The sequence below is a fragment of the Salmo salar genome, chromosome ssa14 (genome assembly GCF_905237065.1).
Source record: "Salmo salar chromosome ssa14, Ssal_v3.1, whole genome shotgun sequence".
Lineage (NCBI taxonomy): Eukaryota > Metazoa > Chordata > Actinopteri > Salmoniformes > Salmonidae > Salmo > Salmo salar.
In genome coordinates, this window is record NC_059455.1 from 51,857,491 (window position 1) to 51,876,120 (window position 18,630).

At 47.0% G+C, this 18,630-nt stretch overlaps 1 protein-coding gene across 1 annotated transcript in view; it reads left to right on the forward strand.

Moving 5' to 3' along the window:
- LOC106569734 (BAG family molecular chaperone regulator 1) overlaps window positions 1-18,630 on the forward strand; it is a 64,558-nt gene that overhangs the window by 2,704 nt on the left and 43,224 nt on the right. Inside the window, exons 3-5 of the mRNA XM_045694540.1 lie at window positions 10,093-10,175; window positions 10,295-10,408; window positions 13,024-13,131. Coding sequence (XP_045550496.1) covers window positions 10,093-10,175; window positions 10,295-10,408; window positions 13,024-13,131 — 305 coding nt within the window. The remainder of the gene's footprint in view (window positions 1-10,092; window positions 10,176-10,294; window positions 10,409-13,023; window positions 13,132-18,630) is intronic.

Below are 18,630 nucleotides of genomic sequence, written 5' to 3' on the forward strand. Positions count from 1 at the left end.
TTAGTTGCTTACTGGACCCTGGCAATATGTGTGAAATGTTAACTAGCTAACGAACTAACTACTATCTGTTGACTGTTTTCCCTCTACAGTATGTGGTTAATTTTCAGAATGAGAGAATGAGGTGAAAATGAGGTGTTGCTTGTTAAACAAGTGGATTCAGGGATCAGGTGTAGCTGGAGCTGGGCCTGGCTTAAACTGGATGCCTCTATAGAGGTGAAAGGAACAACACACACTTTCCCTCTGTCTCACTTCTTCAATACAGTGGATCAAAAGGGGTATGCCAGGTCTACTCTCTGCCTGAAAGAGATCAATTATGTCAACAATGGGTATCATGCTCTGCTGGAACATTATAGAACAGATGTCCACAGGCAGAAAGTGTACAATGTAATAATGTGCACTATGTAATAATGTGCAGTGTCGCCCAAAGAGATTGCTTTTGTTGTGTTGACCTTGACAGTAACACAGGGGGATTATGATTTTTTTTTTTTACTCAGTGGACGTTATTTTTGCATACATGTCGCCTTGTGCACTTGATCGATGTCTACTATAGTCGGCAAATATTTTGTCCAAAAATTTGATTAACTCTTCAGCAGTCTTATGGCTTGGGGATGGAAGCTTTTCAGAAGCCTTTTGGTCCCAGACTTGGTACCGCTTGCCATGCGATATAAGAGAGAGCAGTCTATGACTTGGGTGACTGATGTCTTAGACAATTGTTAGGGGCTTCCTCTGACACCGCCTGGTACAGAGTACCTGGATGGCAGTGAGCTCGGCCCCAGTGATGTACTGGCCGTACACACTATCCTCTGTAACGGCTTACGGTTGGATGCCAAGCAGTTGCCGTACCAAGCGATGATGCAGCCAGTCAAGATGTCCTCAATGGTGCAGCTGTAGAACTTCTTGAGGATCTGATGGCCCATGCCACATCTTTTCAGCCTCCTGAGGAGGAAGAGGAGATGTCGTGCCCTCTTCACGGCTGTATTGGTGTGTTTGTACCAGGATGGGTCCTTACTGATGTGGACAATGAGGAACTTGAAGTTCTTGACCCGCTCCACTACAGCCCTGTCTATGTGAATGGGGCCGTGCCGCCCGTCCATTTCCTGTAGTCCACGATCAGCTCCTTTGTCTTGCTGACATTGAGGGAGAGATTGTTGTTCTGGCACCACACTGCCAGGTCTCTGACCTCTTCCCCATAGGCTGTTTTGTCGTCGGTGATCAGACCTACCACTGTCGAGACGTTGGCTAACTTAATGATGGGGTTGGTAGTCACGTGCGCGGCCATGCAGTCATGAGTGAACAGGGGAGTACATGATGGCACTAAGCACACACCCATGAGGGGCCCCTGTGTTGAGGGTCAGCGTGGTGGATGTGTTGTTGCCTACCCTCACCACCTGGGTGCGGCCCGTCAGGAAGTCCAGGATCCTGTGGCAGAAGGCAGTGTTTAGTCGCAGGGTCCTGAGCTTAGTGATGAGCTTGGAGGGCACTATGGTGTTGAACGCTGAGCTGTAGTCAACGAACAGCATTCTCACGTAGTTGTTCTTTTTGTCCAGGTGGGTAAGGGCAGTGTGGAGTGCAATCTGTGAATCTGTTGGGGTGGTATGTGAATTCGAATGGGTCCAGAGTGTCTGGCGTGATGTGAGCCATGACCAGGTTACATATGAGTGCCACAGGGCAATAGTCATTTAGACAAGTTACCTTGGCGTTCTTGGGCACAGGGACTATGATGGTCTGCTTGAAACATGTAGGTATTACAGACCAGGTCAGGGAGAGGTTGAAAATTTCAGTGAAGACACTTGCCAGCTGGTCAGCGTATGCTCTGAGTATGTAATCCACCTGGCCTTGTGAATATTAACCTGTTTAACCTCTTACATCTAGATGTTCCGCTAGCGGAACAACCGCTCCAATATCCAATGATAGGGCGTGGCGCGAATTACAAACTCCTCAAAAATCCCAAAACGTCCATTTTTCAAACATATGACTATTTTACACCATTTTAAAGACAAGACTCTCCTTTATCTAACCACACTGTCCGATTTCAAAAAGGCTTTACAACGAAAGCAAAACATTAGATTATGTCAGGAGAGTACCCAGCCAGAAATAATCACACACCCATTTTTCAAGCTAGCATATAATGTCACAAAAACCAAAACCACAGCTAAATGCAGCACTAACCTTTGATGATCTTCATCAGATGACACTCCTAGGACATTATGTTATACAATACATGCATGTTTTGTTCAATCAAGTTCATATTTATATAAAAAACTGCTTTTTACATTAGCATGTGACGTTCAGAACTAGCATACCCACCAAACACTTCCGGTGAATTTACTAAATTACTCACGATAAACGTTCACAAAAAACATAACAATTATTTTAAGAATTATAGATACAGAACTCCTTTATGCAATCGCTGTGTCAGATTTTAAAATAGCTTTTCGGTGAAAGCACATTTTGCAATATTCTGAGTAGATAGCCCGGCCATCATGGCTAGCTATTTTGACACCCACCAAGTTTGGCACTCACCAAACTCAGATTTACCATAAGAAAAATTGGATTACCTTTGCTGTTCTTCATCAGAATGCACTCCCAGGACTTCTACTTTACACCCAAAGTTGTTTTGTTTCAAAATAATCCATAATTATATCCAAATAGCGGCGTTTTGTTCTTGCGTTCAAGACACTATCCGAAGGGTGACGCGCCGGCGCATATCGTGACAAAAAATGTCAAAATATTCCATTACCGTACTTCGAAGCATGTCAAACGCTGTTTAAAATAAATTTTTATGCGATTTTTCTCGTAAAATAGCGATAATATTCCGACCAGGAGACGTTGTTTTCATTCAAAGACTGAAAATGTAAAATGGACTCTTCACGCGCGCGCCCGTTTCATTGTTCTCAGATCGACCACTATCCAAATGCGCTACTGTTTTTCGCCCAGGGACTGCAGAGTCATCATTCCCCGTTCTGGCGCCTTCTGAGAGCCCATGGGAGTCTTAGAAAATGTCACGTTACAGCAGAGATCCTCTATTTTCCACAAAGAGGCTATAGAAGGCCAAGAAATGGTCAGAGAGGGCACTTCCTGTTTAGAATCTTCTCAGGTTTTGGCCTGCCATATGAGTTCTGTTATACTCACAGACACCATTCAAACAGTTTTAGGAACTTTAGGGTGTTTTCTATCCAAATCAAACAATTATATGCATATTCTAGTTTCTGGGCAGGAGTAATAACCAGATTAAATCGGGTACATTTTTTATCCGGCCGTAAAAATACTGCCCCCTATCCTAAACAGGTTTAAGGTCTTTCTCACATCGGCTATGAAGAGCTTGATCACACAGTCACCGGAACAGCTGGTGTTCTCATGCATGGTTCAGTGTTGCTTACCTCAAAGCTAGCATAGAGGCATTTGGTCTGTCTGGTAGGCTTGAGTCACTTGACAGCTTGCAGCTGGGTTTCCTGTAATCCGTGATAGTTAGCAAGCCCTGTCAATCCAACGAGCGCCAGAGCCGGCGTTGTAGGATTCAATCTTAGTCCTGTATTGACGTTTTTGTCTGTTCGATGGCTCGTCGTAGCGGGATTTCTTATAAGCTTCCAGATTTGTGCCCCGCTGCTTGAAAGCGGAAGCTCTAGCATTTAGCTCAGTGCGGATGTTGCCTGTAATCTATGGCTTCTGGTTGGGATATGTACGTACAGTCACTGTGGGGCCGGTGACTGATGTGGTTATCGGATGAATCCTGGAACATTTTCCAGTCTGCGCTAGCGAAACAGTCCTGTATCTTAGCATCTGTTTCATTGTCACTGGTGCTTTCTGTTTGAGTTTTTGTTTGTAAGCAAGAATCAGGAGGGTGGAGTTTTGGTCAGATTTGCCAAATGGAGGGCGAGGGAGAGCTTTTTACACGTCTCTCTGTGTGGAGGAAAGGTGATCTAGAGTTTTTTTTCACCTCTAGTCACACAGGTGACATCAAATCAAATTGTGTTGGTCACATACACTTGGTTAGCAGATGTTATTGCGAGTGTAGCGGAGTGCTTGTGCTTCTAGATCCGACAGTGAAGCAGTATCTAACAGGTAATATCTAACAATTCCACAACAAAACCTAATACACACAATCTAGTAAAGGAATGGGATGAGAATATATCAGTATAAAATATATGGATGAGCAGTGACAGAGCGGCTAAGATGCAATAGATAGTAAAGAATGAGAGTGAAGGATACAGTTGAAGTCAGAAGTTTTACATTCACCTGAGGTATCTGATGTTAAGGTTAGTGTGATGAGGTATCTGATGTTAAGGTTAGTGTGATGAGGTATCTGATAAGTTTAGTGTGATAAGGGATCTGATGTTAGTGTGATAAGGGATCTGATGTTTGGGTTAGTAGTTAGTGGGATAAAAGTACAGTTGAAGTCGGAATTTTACATACACCTTAGCCAAATACATTTAAACTCAGTTTTTCATAATTCCTGAAATCTAGTCATAGTAAAAAAATCCCTGTCTTAGGTCAGTTACGATCACCACTTTATTTTAATAATGTGTAATGTCAGAATAATATTAGAGAGAATGATTTATTTCAGATTTGATTTCTTTCATCACATTCCCAGTGGGTCAGAAGTTTACATACACTCAATTAGTATTTGGTAGCATTGCCTTTAACCTCTATGGGCTAGGCGGGACGATTCGTCCCACCTACGTAACAGCCAGTCTAATCCAGTGGCGCGATTTTTGAATCGTTTGAAATACTATTACTTCAATTTCTCAAACATATGACTATTTTACAGCTATTTAAAGACAAGACTCTCCTTTATCTAACCACACTGTCCGATTTCAAAAGGCTTTACAACGAAGCAAAACATTAGATGATGTCAGAGAGTGCCCAGCCAGAAATAATCAGACACCCATTTTTCAAGCTAGCATATAATGTCACCAAAACCCAAACCACAGCTAAATGCAGCACTAACCTTTTATGATCTTCATCAGATGACACACCTAGGACATTATGTTATACAATACATGCATGTCTGTTCAATCAAGTTCATATTTATATCAAAAAACAGCTTTTTACATTAGCATGTGACGTTCAGAAAAAGCATACCCCCGCAAACTTCCGGGAATTTACTAACAGTTTGCGGGGGGTATGCTAGTTCTGAACGTCACATGCTAATGTAAAAGCTGGTTTTTGATATAAATATGAACTTGATTGAACAACACATGCATGTATTGTATAACATAATGTCCTAGGGTGTCATCTGATGAAGATCATCAAAGGTGAGTGCTGCATTTAGCTGTCTTCTGGGTTTTGGTGACATTATATGCTGGCTTGAAAATGGGTGTCTGATTATTTCTGGCACTCTGCTGACATAATCTAATGTTTTGCTTTCGTTGTAAAGCCTTTTTGAAATCGGACAGTGTGGTTAGATTAACAAGAGTCTTATCTTTAAATGGCTGTAAAATAGTCATATGTTTGAGAAATTGAAGTAATAGGATTTTTAAGGTTTTGAAAATCGCGCCACAGGATAGCCGTGGCTGTTACGTAGGTGGGACGAATTCGTCCCGCCTAGCCTAGAGAGGTTAACTTGGGTCAAACGTTTCAGGTAGCCTTCCACAAGCTTCCCACAATAAATTGGGTGAATTTTGGCCCATTCCTCCTGACTGAGCTGGTGTAACTGAGTCAGGTTTGTAGGCCTCCTTGCTTGCACACGATTTTCAGTTCTGCCCACAAATTCTCAATGGGATTGAGGTCAGAGCTTTGTGATGGCCACTCCAATACCTTGACTTTATTGTCCTTAAGCCATTTTGCCACAACTTTGGAAGTATGCTTGGGGTCATTGTCCATTTGGAAGATCCATTTGCGACCAAGCTTTAACTTCCTGACTGATGTCTTGAGATGTTGCTTCAATATATCCACAATTTTCCTACCTCATGATGCCATCTATTTTGTGAAGTGCACCAGTCCCTCCTGCAGCAAAGCACCCCCACAACATGATGCTGCCACCCCCGTGCTTCACGGTTTGGATGGTGTTCTTCGGCTTGCAAGCCTCCCCCTTTTTCCTCCAAACATAACGATGGTCATTATGGCCAAACAGTTCTATTTTTGTTTCATCAGCCCAGAGGACATTTCTCCAAAAAAGTATGATCTTTGTCCCCATGTGCAGTTGCAAACCGTAGTCTGGCTTTTTTTATGGCGGTTTTGGAGCAGTGGTTTCTTCCTTGCTGAGCGGCCTTTCGGGTTATGTTGATATAGGACTCATTTTACTGTGGATATAGATACTTTTGTACCTGTTTCCTCCAGCATCTTTCACAAGGTCCTTTGCTGCTGTTCTGGGATTGATTTGCACTTTTCGCACCAAAGTACGTTTCATCTCTAGGAGACAGAACGCGTCTCCTTCCTGAGCGGTATGACGGCTGCGTGGTCCTAGCAAACTGTGCACTGAGTTTATACTTGTATAATATTGTTTATACAGATGAACGTGGTACCTTCAGGCGTTTGGAAATTGCTCCCAAGGATGAGCCAGACTTGTGGAGGTCTACAATTTTGGGCTGATTTCTTTTGATTTTCCCATGATGTCAAGCAAAGAGGCACTGAGTTTGAAGGTAGGCCTTGAAATAAATCCACAGGTACACCTCCAAATGACTCAAATGATGTCAATTAGCCTATCAGAAGCTTCTAAAGCCATGACATAATTTTTGAATTTTCCAAGCTGTTTAAAGGCAGTCAACTTAGTGTATGTAAACTTCTGACCCACTGGAATTGTGATACAGTGAATTATAAGTGAAATAATCTGTCTATAAACAGTTGTTGGAAAAATTACTTGTTATGCACAAAGTAGATGGCCTAACCGACTTGCCAAAACTATAGTTTGTTAACAAGAAATTTGTGGAGTGGTTGAAAACGAGTTTTAATGACTCCAACCTAAGTGTATGTAAACTTCTGACTTCAACTGTACATATGAGATGAGTAATGCGTGATATGTAAACATTATATAAAGTTGCATTATTAAAGTGACTAGTGTTCCATTTATTAAATTGGAAAATGATATCAAGTCTGTAGGCAGGCAGCCGCCTCTCTGTGCTGTTTAACAATCTAATGGCCTTGAGATAGAATCTGTTTTTCAATCTCTGTCCCAGCTCTGATGCACCTGTACTGACCTCGCCTTCTGGATGGAAGCGGGGTGAACTGGTAGTGGCTCAGGTGGTTATTGTCCTTGATGATCTTTTTTGCCTTCCTGTGACATCGGGTGTTGTAGGTGTATTGGAGGGCAGGTAGTTTTCCCCCAGTGATGTGTTGTGCAGACCTCACTACCCTCTGTGGTTGTGGGCGGTGCAGTTGCCGTACCAGGCGGTGATACAGCCCGACAGGATGCTCTCAATTGTGCATCTGTAAAAGTTAGTCAGGGTTTTCGGTGACAGGCCACATTTCTTCAGCCTGCTGAGGTTGTAGAGGCGTTGTTGCGCCTTCTTCACCTCAGTGTCTGTGTGGGTGGACCATTTCAGTTTGTCCATGATGTGTACGCCGAGGAACTTAACTTTCCACCTTCTCCACTACTGTCCCGTTGATGTTGATAGGGGGGTGCTCCCTTTGCTGTTTCTTGAAGTCCAGTATCATTTGTTTTATTTTGCTGACATTGAGTGAGGGGTTATTTTCCTGACACCACACTCCAAGGGCCCCTCACCTCTCCCTGTCGGCCGTCTCATCGTTGTTAGTATTGTTTGTCATCTGCAAACTTGATGATTGAGTTGGAGGCGTGCATGGCCACGCAGTCATGGGTGAACAGGGAGTACAGGAGAGGGCTGAGAACGCACCCTTGTGGGGCCCCAGTGTTGAGGATCAGCGAAGTAGAGGTGTTGTTTCCTACCTTCACTACCTGGGGCGGCCTGTCAGGAAGTCCAGGACCCAGTTGCACAGGGTGGGGTGGAGACCCAGGGTCTGGAGCTTAATGATGAGTTTGGAGGGTACTATGGTGTTGAATGCTGAGCTGTAATCAATGAACCGCGTTCTTACATAGGTATTCTTCTTGTCCAGATGGGATTGTTCAGTGTGATGGTGATTGCATCGTCTGTGGACCTATTGGGGCGGAATGCAAATTGGAGTGGGTCTAGTGTAACAGGTAGGGTGGAGGTGATCTGATCCTTGACTAGTCTCTCAAAGCACTTCATGATAACAGAAGTGAGTGCTACCGGGCGATAGTCATTTAGTTCAATTACATTTGCCTTCTTGGGTACAGGAACAATGGTGGCCATCTTGAGGCATGTGGGGACTGAACTAACTAAAGCAGACTGTGATAGGAATTGATTGAATATGTCCGTAAACACACCAGCCAGCTGGTCTGCGCATGCTCTGAGGACTCGGCCGGGATGCCGTCTGGGCCGCCAGCCTTGCGAGGGCTAACACGTTTAAATGTTTTTCTCACATCGGCCACGGAGAAGGAGAGCCCACAGTCTTTGGTAGCGGGCCGTGTCGGTGGCACTGTATTGTCCAAAGCGGCGCAGAAGTTGTTTAATTTGTCTGGCAGCAAGACGTCGATGTCCGCTACGGGGCTGGTTTTCTTTTGATAAGCTGTGATTGACTGTAGACCCTGCCACATATGTCTGAGCCGTTGAATTGCAACTCCACTTTGTCTCTATACTGACGCTTTGCTTGTTTGATTGCCTTATGGAGGGAATACTATATGCGGTGGTACGTGCTTTCAGTTTTGAGCAAATGCTGCCATCAATCCACGGTTTCTGGTTGGGGAAGGTTTTAATAGTCACAGTGGGTTTAACATCTCCTATACACTTCCTTATAAACTCGCTCACCGAGTCAGCTTATACATCAATGTTATTGTCTGAGGCTACCTGGACAATATCCCAGTCCACGTGATCGAAGCAATCTTGAAGCGTGGAATCCGATTGGTCAGATCGGCGTTGGTACGGGCACTTCCTGGTTTAGTTTCTGCCTATCGGAGTGGAGCAACAAGATGGAGTCATGGTCAGATTTGCCAAAAGGAGGGCGGTGAAGGGCCTTGAATGCGTTGCGGAAGAAGTTAGAGTAGTAGTGGTCAAGTGTGTTACTCACTCGTGTACTGCAATCGATATGCTGATAGAATTTAGGTAGCCTTGTTCTCAGATTTAGCTTTGTTAAAATCCCCATTTACAATAAATGCAGCCTCAGGATATATGGTTTCCAGTTTGCATGAAGTTTCCAGTGAAGTTCCTTGATGGCCGTCTTGGTATCTGCTTGCGGGGGGATATACACGGCTGTGACGATAACCGAGGAGAGTTCTCTTGGGAGATAATACCGTCGGCATTTGATTGTGAGGAATTCTAGGTCAGGTGAACAAAAGGACTTGAGTTATTGTATGTTGTTACAATTACACCATGAGTCGTTAATCATGAAATCTACACCCTCGCCCTTCTTCTTACCAAAGAGATGTTTGTATCTGTCGGCGCGATGCAGTGAAAATCACGTTGGCTGTACGGACTCTGGCAGCATCTCCCCGGCTAGCCACGTCCCCGGCTAGCCACGTCCCCGGCTAGCCACGTCCCCGGCTAGCCATGTCTCCGTGAAACAGAGTATGTTACAATCCCGGATATCTCTTTGGAAAGTAACTCTTGCCCTAAATTCGGCGACTTTGTTAACTAGGGACTGGACATTAGTGAGTAATATACTGGGAAGCGGTGGGTGGTGTGCTGTAGTGATCGCTGTTCTGATGCCCAGAAGCTGTTTTCAGTCATAAGAAACGATGATGGAAATATTATGTACAAAAAAAAAAAGTTAAGATCAGCATAAAAACAACCACAGAAAATAGCGGAATCCACTGCAGCGACTTCTTCACCTGTTCTCATTAAAGGTGTAATAAGTCAAGTCCATTGTTCGGCTTGACAGTTTTCTAAGGAGTTAGCAACAGACAGACTGGCAGCCAGACTATTACTACAGCCTCTGCCAAAAGGACTGGACTGTATGGCACAGGGTTTCATAAGGAGTTGGCCGCACCGATTATTACTACAGCTTCTGCCAAGAGGACTGGACTGTATGGCACAGGTTGTACTATATTGCACTCACCTCTAACCACAGGGTAGCTGGTTCAAGCCCCAGCATGATGCCTCTGCTGTCCTGTTGTTTCAGGGAAGTCACTGAAGGAGATGGAGGAGAGTCTGTCTAGCTTTGGAATCAAACAGGGATGTAAACTCATGATGATTGGGAAGAGGGTAAGACCTTCCTAGTTCTGCTGACTGGCACTCACTCATTTGTTTTTTTTATCATTCGGTCAATCATTGGTTCCTGAAAATGGTTTGAATACAGACCTCTGTGTGTCGTCTCCTCTCAGAACAGCCCAGAGGAGGAGTCCGAGCTGAAGAAGTTGAAGGACATTGAGAAGTCAGTAGAACAGACGGCTAAGAAACTGGAGAAGGTGGACGGAGAGCTGACAGGGCTAAAGAATGTATGATACTTTATGTCTACATATTATATACATTTCCTTCACCGTTTCCACGTTTTTGTTGTTACAGACTGAAGTTAAAATTAATTTACTTAAGATTTAGTGTCACTGATCTACATGTAATACCCCATGGCAAAGTGACATTTAGTTTGTGGAATATTTTTCTAATTGATAAAACATTTTAAAGCTGAAATGTCTTGAGTCAATAAGTATTCAAACCCTTTTGTTATGGCTAGCCTAAATAAGTTCAGGAGTTTTGAATGACTACCCCATCTCTGTACCCCACACATCTGTAGACCGTCATTGTAAATAAGAATTTGTTCTTAACTGACTTGCCTAGTTAAATAATGAAAATAAATAAAAGTTCCCTCAATCGAGTAGTGAATTTCAAGCACAAATTCAACCACAATGACCAGGTAGGTTTTTCAGTGCCTTGCAAAGAAGGACACCTATTGGTAGACAGGTAAACATGTTTAAAAAAAGCAGATATTGAATATCCCTTAGAACATGGTGAAGTTATTAACTACACTTTGGATGGTGTATCAATACACCCAGTCACTACTCTTAGGTTCTAATTCACAGAGTAAATAACTCAAACGACACTGTGAAAGCTTAACCAAGTTGATTTCTTCCCTGAGGATCAATACAGCTGCATTAGACATGTTTCCACCACCACAAGTATATATACTCCAATTTAGGCACTCCTCCTCTCCAATCTGTACATCTATTATGGTTTGACAGGAAGAGGAAGTGATGGGGTAATAAACCATTGTTTCTCCCTTAAGGGGATCTGACCTGACCTACATTTACATTTAAGTCATTTAGCAGACGCTCTTATCCAGAGCGACCTCAACCCCCCTTGATGCCTAATCCAAAGATCTCCACCTGTATCCCCTCTAGCAATCCTAATCCAAAGACCTCCACCCGTATCCCCTCTAGCACTCCTAATCCAGACCTCCACCCGTATCCCCTCTAGCACTCCTAATCCAGACCTCCACCCGTATCCCCTCTAGCACTCCTAATCCAAAGATCTCCACCCGTATCCCCTCTAGCACTCCTAATCCAGACCTCCACCCGTATCCCCTCTAGCACTCCTAATCCAGACCTCCACCCGTATCCCCTCTAGCACTCCTAATCCAAAGATCTCCACCCGTATCCCCTCTAGCACTCCTAATCAGAAGATCTCCACCCATATCCCCTCTAGCACTCCTAATCCAAAGACCTCCACCCGTATCCCCTCTAGCACTCCTAATCCACAGACCTCCACCCGTATCCCCTCTAGCACTCCTAATCCACAGACCTCCACCCGTATCCCCTCTAGCACTCCTAATCCACAGACCTCCACCCGTATCCCCTCTAGCACTCCTAATCCACAGATCTCCACCCGTATCCCCTCTAGCACTCCTAATCCACAGATCTCCACCCGTATCCCCTCTAGCACTCCTAATCCACAGATCTCCACCCGTATCCCCTCTAGCAATCCTAATCCAAAGACCTCCACCCGTATCCCCTCTAGCACTCCTAATCCAGACCTCCACCCGTATCCCCTCTAGCACTCCTAATCCAAAGATCTCCACCCGTATCCCCTCTAGCACTCCTAATCCAAAACCTCCACCCGTATCCCCTCTAGCACTCCTAATCCAAAGACCTCCACCCGTATCCCCTCTAGCACTCCTAATCCAAAGATCTCCACCCGTATCCCCTCTAGCACTCCTAATCCAAAGATCTCCACCGTATCCCCTCTAGCACTCCTAATCCAAAGATCTCCACCCGTATCCCCTTTAGCACTCCTAATCCACAGATCTCCACCCGTATCCCCTCTAGCACTCCTAATCCACAGACCTCCACCCGTATCCCCTCTAGCACTCCTAATCCACAGATCTCCACCCGTATCCCCTCTAGCACTCCCTAATCCAATGACCTCCACCCGTATCCCCTCTAGCAGTCCTAATCCAAAGATCTCCACCCGTATCCCCTCTAGCACTCCTAATCCACAGATCTCCACCCGTATCCTCTCTAGCACTCCTAATCCAAAGACCTCCACCCGTATCCCCTCTAGCACTCCTAATCCAAAGACCTCCACCCGTATCCCCTCTAGCACTCCTAATCCAAAGACCTCCACCCGTATCCCCTCTAGCACTCCTAATCCAAAGATCTCCACCCGTATCCCCTCTAGCACTCCTAATCCAAAGATCTCCACCCGTATCCCCTCTAGCACTCCTAATCCACAGACCTCCACCCGTATCCCCTCTAGCACTCCTAATCCACAGACCTCCACCCGTATCCCCTCTAGCACTCCTAATCCACAGACCTCCACCCGGAGCCCCTCTAGCACTCCTATAGCTTAGAAAATAAATATGATGTTTGTTTCCTAAACAAGTTAAATCCGCTTCGTGTTTTGTGTCCTTGCCACAATACTAAGGAGTATTGCGTTGCTGGTATGGTCCTGGTTCTACCTTGGCATCCTTCCCAAACTAGGACCCAGCAGTAGTGTTAGATAATGCCCAGAGAGAGTGAAGCAAGAGGCTGCACTTGTCAGCACCCACACAGTATCTACACATTGCATGTACACAGGAGTTAGCTTTTCTTTGCTCTTTCCTGTTCCTGTTGTTCTATAGGGGTTCCTAGCTAAGGACCTGCAGGCTGAGGCGCTGGGGAGACTGGACCAAAGAGTGAAGGTGGCTTCTGAACAGTTCATGAAGATTCTAGAGCAGGTGGACTCTATGGTAACACAACCCTAACCCTCCTACACTTAGTACTGGTCCCCTAACCCTCCTACACTTAGTACTGGTCCCCCTAACCCTCCTACACTTAGTACTGGTCCCCTAACCCCCCCTACACTTAGTACCGATCCCCTAACCCTCCTACACTTAGTACTGGTCCCACTAACTCTCCTACACTTAGTACTGGTCCCACTAAGCCTTCTACACTTAGTACTGGTCCCCTAACCCTCCTACACTTAGTACTGGTCCCCCTAACCCTCCTACACTTAGTACTGGTCCCCTAACCTCCTACACTTAGTACTGGTCCCCTAACCCTTCTACACTTAGTACTGGTCCCCTAACCCTCCTACACTTAGTACTGGTCCCCTAACCCTCCTACACTTAGTACTGGTCCCCCTAACCCTCCTACACTTAGTACTGGTCCCCTAACCCTCCTACACTTAATACTGGTCCCCCTAACCCTCCTACACTTAGTACTGGTCCCCTAACCCCCCTACACTTAGTACTGGCCCCCTAACCCCCTACACTTAGTACTGGTCCCCTAACCCTCCTACACTTAGTACTGGCCCCCTAACCCCCCTACACTTAGTACTGGTCCACTAACCTTCTTACACTTAGTACTGGCCCCCTAACCCCCCTACACTTAGTACTGGTCCCCTAACCCCCCTACACTTAGTACTGGTCCCCTAACCCCCTTACACTTTGAAATGGTCCCCATAACCCTTCTACACTTAGTACTGGTCCCCTTAACCCCCCTACACTTAGTACTGGTCACTTAACCCCCCTACACTTAACCCTCCTACACTTAGCAATGGTCCCCCCTAACCCCTACACTTAGTACTGGTCCCCTAACCTCCCTACACTTAGTACTGGTCCTTTTAACCACCCTACACTTAGTACCGGTCCCCCTAACCCTCCTACACTTAGTACTGGTCCCCTAACCCCCCTACACTTAGTACTGGTCCCCCTAACCCCCCTACACTTAGTACCGGTCCCCCTAACCCTCCTACACTTAGTACTGGTCCCCTAACCCCCCTACACTTAGTACTGGTCCCCTAACCCCCTACACTTAGTACTGGTCCCCCTAACCCCCCTACACTTAGTACTGGTCCCCCTAACCCCCTACACTTAGTACTGGTCCCCTAACCCCCCTACACTTAGTACTGGTCCCCTAACCCCCTACACTTAGTACTGGTCCCCCTAACCCCCCTACGCTTAGTACTGGTCCCCCTAACCCCCCTACACTTAGTACTGGTCCCCATAACCCTCCTACACTTAGTACTGGTCCCCCTAACCCACCTACACTTAGTACTGGTCCCCTAACCCCCCTACACTTAGTACTGGTCCCCTAACCCCCCTACACTTAGTACTGGTCCCCATAACCCTGCTACACTTAGTACTGGTCCCCATAACCCTCCTACACTTAGTACTGGTTCCTTTTAACCCCCCTACACTTAACCCCCTTCACATAGTACTGGTCTCCCTAACCCTCCTACACTTAGTACTGGTCCCCCTAACCCCCTACACTTAGTACTGGTCCCCTAACCCTCCTACACTTAGTACTGGTCCCCATAACCCTTCTACACTTAGTAATGGTCCCCTTAACCCCCCCTACACTTAGTACCGGTCCCCCTAACCCTCCTCCATTTAGTACTGGTTCCCCATAACCCCCCTACACTTGGTACTGGTCCCCTTAACCTCCTACACTTAGTACTGGTCCCCCTAACCACCCTACACTTAGTACTGGTCCCCTTAACCCTCCTACACTTAGTACTGGTCCCCTTAACCCTCCTACACTTAGTACTGGTCCCCTTAACCCTCCTACACTTAGTACTGTTCAACCCCTAACCCTCCTACACTTAGTACTGGTCCCCTTAACCCTCCTTCACTTAGTACTGGTCCCCTAACCCCCCTACACTTAACCCTCCTACACTTAGTACTGGTCCCCCTAACCCCCTACACTTTGTACTGGTCCCCCTAACCCTTCTACACTTAGTACTGTTCCCCTAACCCTCCTACACTTAGTTCTTGTACCCCTAACCCCCCTACACTTAGTACTGGTCTCCTAACCCCCCTACACTTAGTACTGGTCCCCTAACCCCCTACTCTTAGTACTGGTCCCCATAACCCTCCTACACTTAGTACTGGTCCCCCTAACCTCCCTACACTTAGTACTGGTCCCCCTAACCCTCCTACACTTAGTACTGGTCCCCTAACCCCCTACACTTAGTACTGGTCCCCATAACCCTCCTACACTTAGTACTGGTCCCCTTAACCCCCTACACTTAGTACTGGTCCCCTAACCCCCTTACACTTTGAACTGGTCCCCATAACCCTTCTACACTTAGTACTGGTCCCCTTAACCCCCCTACACTTAGTACCGGTCCCCCTAACCCCCCGACACTTAGTACTGGTCCACTTAACCCTCCTACACTTAGTACTGGTCCCCCTAACCTCCCTACACTTAGTACTGGTCCCCTAACCCTCCTACACTTAGTAGTGGTCCCCCTAACCCCCTACACTTAGTACTGGTCCCCTTAACCCCCCTACACGTAGTCCCGGTCCCCCTAACCTCCCTACACTTAGTACTGGTCCCCCTAACCCCCTTACACTTTGAACTGGTCCCCATAACCCTTCTACACTTAGTACTGGTCCCCTTAACCCCCCTACACTTAGTACCGGTCCCCCTAACCCCCCGACACTTAGTACTGGTCCCCTTAACCCTCCTACACTTAGTACTGGTCCCCTAACCTCCTACACTTAGTACTGGTCCCCTTAACCCCCCTACACTTAGTGCTGGTCCCCCTAACCTCCCTACACTTAGTACTGGTCCCCCTAACCCTCCTACACTTAGTACTGGCCCCCTAACCCCCCTACACTTAGTACTGGTCCACTAACCCTCCTACACTTAGTACTGGCCCCCTAACCCCCCTACACTTAGAACTGGTCCCCCTAACCCCCTACCCTTAGTACTGGTCCCCTAACCCCCTTACACTTTGAAATGGTCCCCATAACCCTTCTACACTTAGTACTGGTCCCCTTAACCCCCCTACACTTAGTACTGGTCACTTAACCCCCTACACTTAACCCTCCTACACTTAGTACTGGTCCCCTAACCCTCCTACACTTAGTACTGGCCCCCTAACCCCCCTACACTTAGTACTGGTCCACTAACCTTCTTACACTTAGTACTGGCCCCCTAACCCCCCTACACTTAGTACTGGTCCCCCTAACCCCCCTACACTTAGTACTGGTCCCCTAACCCCCTTACACTTTGAAATGGTCCCCATAACCCTTCTACACTTAGTACTGGTCCCCTTAACCCCCCTACACTTAGTACTGGTCACTTAACCCCCCCTACACTTAACCCTCCTACACTTAGCAATGGTCCCCTAACCCCCCTACACTTAGTACTGGTCCCCTAACCTCCCTACACTTAGTACTGGTCCTTTTAACCACCCTACACTTAGTACCGGTCCCCTAACCCTCCTACACTTGGTACTGGTCCCCCTAACCCCCCTACACTTAGTACTGGTCCCCCTAACCCCCTACACTTAGTACCGGTCCCCCTAACCCTCCTACACTTAGTACTGGTCCCCCTAACCCCCCTACACTTAGTACTGGTCCCCCTAACCCCCTACACTTAGTACTGGTCCCCCTAACCCCCCTACACTTAGTACTGGTCCCCTAACCCCCCTACACTTGAGTACTGGTCCCCCTAACCCCCCTACACTTAGTACTGGTCCCCCTAACCCCCTACACTTAGTACTGGTCCCCCTAACCCCCTCACGCTAGTACTGGTCCCCCTAACCCCCTACACTTAGTACTGGTCCCCATAACCCTCCTACACTTAGTACTGGTCCCCTAACCCACCTACACTTAGTACTGGTCCCCTAACCCCCCTACACTTAGTACTGGTCCCCCCTAACCCCCCTACACTTAGTACTGGTCCCCATAACCCTGCTACACTTAGTACTGGTCCCCATAACCCTCCTACACTTAGTACTGGTTCCTTTTAACCCCCTACACTTAACCCACCTTCACATAGTACTGGTCTCCCTAACCCTCCTACACTTAGTACTGGTCCCCTAACCCCCCTACACTTAGTACTGGTCCCCCTAACCCTCCTACACTTAGTACTGGTCCCCATAACCCTTCTACACTTAGTAATGGTCCCCTTAACCCCCCTACACTTAGTACCGGTCCCCTAACCCTCCTCCATTTAGTACTGGTTCCCCATAACCCCCCTACACTTGGTACTGGTCCCTTAACCCTCCTACACTTAGTACTGGTCCCCCTAACCACCCCTACACTTAGTACTGGTCCCCTTAACCCTCCTACACTTAGTACTGGTCCCCTTAACCCTCCTACACTTAGTACTGGTCCCCTTAACCCTCCTACACTTAGTACTGTTCAACCCTAACCCTCCTACACTTAGTACTGGTCCCCTTAACCCTCCTTCACTTAGTACTGGTCCCCCCTAACCCCCTACACTTAACCCTCCTACACTTAGTACTGGTCCCCCTAACCCCCCTACACTTTGTACTGGTCCCCCTAACCCTTCTACACTTAGTACTGTTCCCCTAACCCTCCTACACTTAGTTCTTGTACCCCTAACCCCCCTACACTTAGTACTGGTCTCCTAACCCCCTACACTTAGTACTGGTCCCCTAACCCCCTACTCTTAGTACTGGTCCCCATAACCCTCCTACACTTAGTACTGGTCCCCCTAACCTCCCTACACTTAGTACTGGTCCCCCTAACCCTCCTACACTTAGTACTGGTCCCCCTAACCCCCCTACACTTAGTACTGGTCCCCATAACCCTCCTACACTTAGTACTGGTCCCCTTAACCCCCCTACACTTAGTACTGGTCCCCCTAACCCCCTTACACTTTGAACTGGTCCCCATAACCCTTCTACACTTAGTACTGGTCCCCTTAACCCCCCTACACTTAGTACCGGTCCCCTAACCCCCCGACACTTAGTACTGGTCCACTTAACCCTCCTACACTTAGTACTGGTCCCCTAACCTCCCTACACTTAGTACTGGTCCCCTAACCCTCCTACACTTAGTAGTGGTCCCCCTAACCCCCCTACACTTAGTACTGGTCCCCTTAACCCCCCTACACGTAGTCCCGGTCCCCCTAACCTCCCTACACTTAGTACTGGTCCCCTAACCCCTTACACTTTGAACTGGTCCCCATAACCCTTCTACACTTAGTACTGGTCCCCTTAACCCCCCTACACTTAGTACCGGTCCCCTAACCCCCGACACTTAGTACTGGTCCCCTTAACCCTCCTACACTTAGTACTGGTCCCCCTAACCCTCCTACACTTAGTACTGGTCCCTTAACCCCCCCTACACTTAGTGCTGGTCCCCTAACCTCCCTACACTTAGTACTGGTCCCCTAACCCTCCTACACTTAGTACTGGCCCCCTAACCCCCCTACCCTTAGTACTGGTCCCCTAACCCCTTACACTTTGAAATGGTCCCCATAAC